Below are 3732 nucleotides of genomic sequence, written 5' to 3' on the forward strand. Positions count from 1 at the left end.
GTAATTAATAAGTACTCTTTGGTGTGGTTCCATCTATGTGAAATTATATTTATGGAATATCTGTTATGATATATTCAGATGGAGGCAGTCTTTTTTGTGTTTGTCTTATCTATATTGTGTCAATTATTATTGTTTTATTTACAGTAGAATTGCATTGTGTTGTGTTAGTGTATTGTGATCAGTGTGGAAATAAAGCATTACTAGCAATATATTACAGTAATAATATTACTTCCCTCAGTAACAAGTAACTAATAACTAATATATTTCAGTAATAATTTTTCAGTTAATCCAACAATCCAATCACATCCTTAGATTTTTAGAATTTTTATAATTGTGGAGGAAACTAGTTTGGTAGATGAAAACGCTAATATTCCATTACTTTGATTTTATCAAACAAAACTGGATTTAAATTGTTGTAAGTATGAATTTTGGGGAGAAAGGTATAGTACTAGCAGAATAGTAATATAGTAGTGTAACTAACTCATGGCATGGAATAGTCAGTAAAGTAATAACATTACTTTTGAAAGGAGTAATAAATAAAACAAATTTAGTGACAAGCCCAGCACTTGTAATCTGATACAATTACTCATTACCAGTCACAAATGTAGCCAGTAACCTAATCCTAAGTATCACAGTGTTCAAGTAAGATAACTTAATTACTTGACATTAATTTTGCATTAGCTCAACACCAAATATGCAAATAAAGAAATATCAGTAATTAGTATTAATGTATTAAATGAAGTGTATTCTGTGACACAAAAAAAGAGAATGGAAATGGAAAATGGATGTAATGGATTACAGTTATCTTTGTATTGTGATTTACATAACTCAGTAACATCTTTCACTCCCCAATCCCCATTTTATTACAGTGTCGTCTGCCATATTTCTTTATTAGCACACTCAGTGGAAGTGACTCTCACATCCCACACTCATTAGCAGCGTCTCTCTGACATCTCTCAGCCTTCACACCATCTCTCTCACGTCCACAGACACGTTGGCTTCCCAGGGGACGCAAGCTTATGGATCCACCACAAATGTGTGAAGCTCTGTGGTTCCTTTGTTCTTGAGTAGCGGTTGAGTGAAGAGATTTATTTGCGGTGGCTGTGTTAGCTCGATTTCATGTAATTGTTAATATTTGATTCACACACGTCACATTTGTCACGAAGAACACCAGCTCGTTATCAAGAGCTTCCTATAAACAGTGCCAAGCGGTGTCGGGCTCCGGCGGGGCAGACTGCTGGACTCATTGGATAGGCTTTTTTCCGGCTGTTGAGACGCTTCGACCGGTGTCATACCAGGATTTGGTGCCATATTAGTTTGTAACAAGTGTGGGTTACTGTGTAGAAGAAGTCCAAAAACAGGTGTGGATGGAAAAAGACAGGCTCTAACTTTACACCATCAATTATTCATAGACTACAGAAGTGTTCTCTCAAGAGGACTGGCAATGTGACCTGAATGTGACCTGTCTCTGAAGGGGCTTTTTAATAACACTGTCACCTTTTTATAGAGAAATAATGATTAGCAGATATAATTTGATGGTCTACAAAGTATGTTTTTAAATATTTTCCCTTAAATAATAAAACTTCAGTACAGAAAAGGACTTCAGTATGTGTCTTTAATGTAATTATAGTATGATATAGAGGTTGACCTCTAACAGAGTAATATAATAAATACAATGGCGCTTTAACGTGCCGATTCATTTTCAAAATAATTGTGTCATTTTGAGTACGCCTAAATGTTTGCTAAATGTAAAATACAGTTGGTTAACAGTGGCAGTGATTTTGAAGTACTCACATTCAACGTGTAGTATAAATTGACAAAATGTTCAAGTTCAGAATCAGTCAGAAGAATTGTTTGAGAAATGTTTAAATAAAGTGACTGCTTCAGAATACAACAGAGCCTTCCTGAATGTTATTAGTACCTGTGCTTTTCCAACCATGACATGTCAAAATGTCTCAATTAATCCAAATATCATCAAACATGTCATCATGATTTAAATACTGGTGATGTGTGAACGATCATTCCCACTAATGATGACTCTTACTGTGCAATATCAGTCAAAATAATCACGTTTCCAGTTTATCTGTGTACAAAGCAATTTTGCAGTAAATGGGTATAGACTGGTTGCTCTTTGATTAAGCCATCCTAAGGCAGTGTATCAAATAGGAAGGAAAAAGCAAAGGTCAAGGAATCGATTGCCCATCAAAAAGCATGCGAACTACAGCGACCCTGCTCAATTGTTAATGGACCACAGTGGCAGAGGCAGAGAGCTGTAAAGGTGCAGAGTTTCACTCCTGCAACACCAGTTTGCACAAGTGATGAGGCTCATTACAGCTTTGTGTGTAAAGTGAGGAACAGCTGGTCCCCGGGGTTCAACTGGAACTCTGGGAGATCTGTGTGACACAGCTCTGATATCAGGCTTCATAAATCTGATGTGCAAGTCAAGAAGTATTTCCCTGCAGCTGCACAATAGCAGGTGAATAATTGATAAGTGTGGCATCAGCCCAGTAACAGAGGAAGGATTTGCCTAATCTCTCATATGCAGTTTAATGTATTCTACCTGGTTGCAGCTCACATACACACATATTGAAATGCAGTTGTGGCTGAGGGTGATGATGCCATGTCACTGCGTGCTCATCTTGAAGCCTCTACAAGTCAGTGCGCTTTGTAACACAGCACCTTGGATCTCGGGTTTGTGCTCCCACTGTTGGGCCACGCCCACCTGCTCCCAGAGGTGCAGTGGTCAGAGTGACACATGAGCTGCTGACATGGTGGCTCAGTTTGCACATTTCCCTCTCTCCCCTGGGTTATCTTTGCCAGGCAACGCCACTCACGCTCCTCATATCTCATCTGTGCGTGCACCTTGTGACTGTTTGTCAGCACAACCAAAGCTTCTGCTTGTAAGCTGTTTCTTCCCCCCCCTATTTTTTTTCATCTGCCTTTGACACGCAATGTTTATTCCCACCTTTCAGCCCCTGCCATGGCAGCTGGTGTCAGCGTACTGAGTGACTTGTCTTACTCCATGAGTGGAGCCCGCAGTGAGAGAGAGATCAGCACAGAGATGGAGACAGGTAGGAGAGCTCTGCTACTCAAAAACAACACAAGAAAAACTGCTTGATTTCTTTTTGTTTTCTTTTGGAACTCAACCGCACTGGACCGTATGATCTGATTTAAATGAGTTAAGATAAATTCCTTTGTATGTCATGTTGAAATTAGTAATGAATTTGAAATCAGACGAGCCTTTCAGGTCAAACGTGATTTATTTGTTGTGAGAAAATACGTTATTTATTTAGCTGGACATTAGTTTTAGGTTTACTGTAAATTAAACGTGTAAGTTCTACAAGATGGATAACATATATTTCAGGGGTCAGTAGGGCTATTATCTGACAAGGATTGTTGCTAATGAGAGCTAAAGCTGATGGTTTACAGGTTAATACCCATCCACTCTATTTCCATCAATAAACGATAAGCAGCAGTATTGATTTTTAGTATTAATGCTGGTGGTTATTAGTGTTCTGTGAATGAGACATCTGTCATCATGGATGTGACCCACATAGCCACAGAACATTGCTGTGTCTCTTAAAAACACATTAACATGTCAGTATTGGCTACCCTGATAAATATTTAGGATAACATTTTCCAGTAATGAATTTACTCTCAGTTTAAATTGTTCATAGGGAGGGCAGTCTGTGGTCGTCCACTAATCGGAAGGTTGTGGGTTCGATCCCCGGC

At 38.6% G+C, this 3732-nt stretch overlaps 1 protein-coding gene across 2 annotated transcripts in view; it reads left to right on the forward strand.

Annotated features, from left to right (window-relative positions):
• The window catches only part of ptpdc1a (protein tyrosine phosphatase domain containing 1a), a 21067-nt gene that overhangs the window by 1643 nt on the left and 15692 nt on the right, over positions 1 to 3732 (forward strand). For both annotated transcript variants that reach the window (XM_035661958.1, XM_035661959.1), the window contains exon 2: positions 2973 to 3071. In XM_035661958.1, coding sequence (XP_035517851.1) covers positions 2981 to 3071 — 91 coding nt within the window. In that variant the 5' untranslated portion in view covers positions 2973 to 2980. The remainder of the gene's footprint in view (positions 1 to 2972; positions 3072 to 3732) is intronic.

The sequence above is a fragment of the Morone saxatilis genome, unplaced genomic scaffold (genome assembly GCF_004916995.1).
Source record: "Morone saxatilis isolate NCDOM2014 unplaced genomic scaffold, NCSU_SB_2.0 Contig18, whole genome shotgun sequence".
Taxonomy (NCBI): domain Eukaryota; kingdom Metazoa; phylum Chordata; class Actinopteri; family Moronidae; genus Morone; species Morone saxatilis.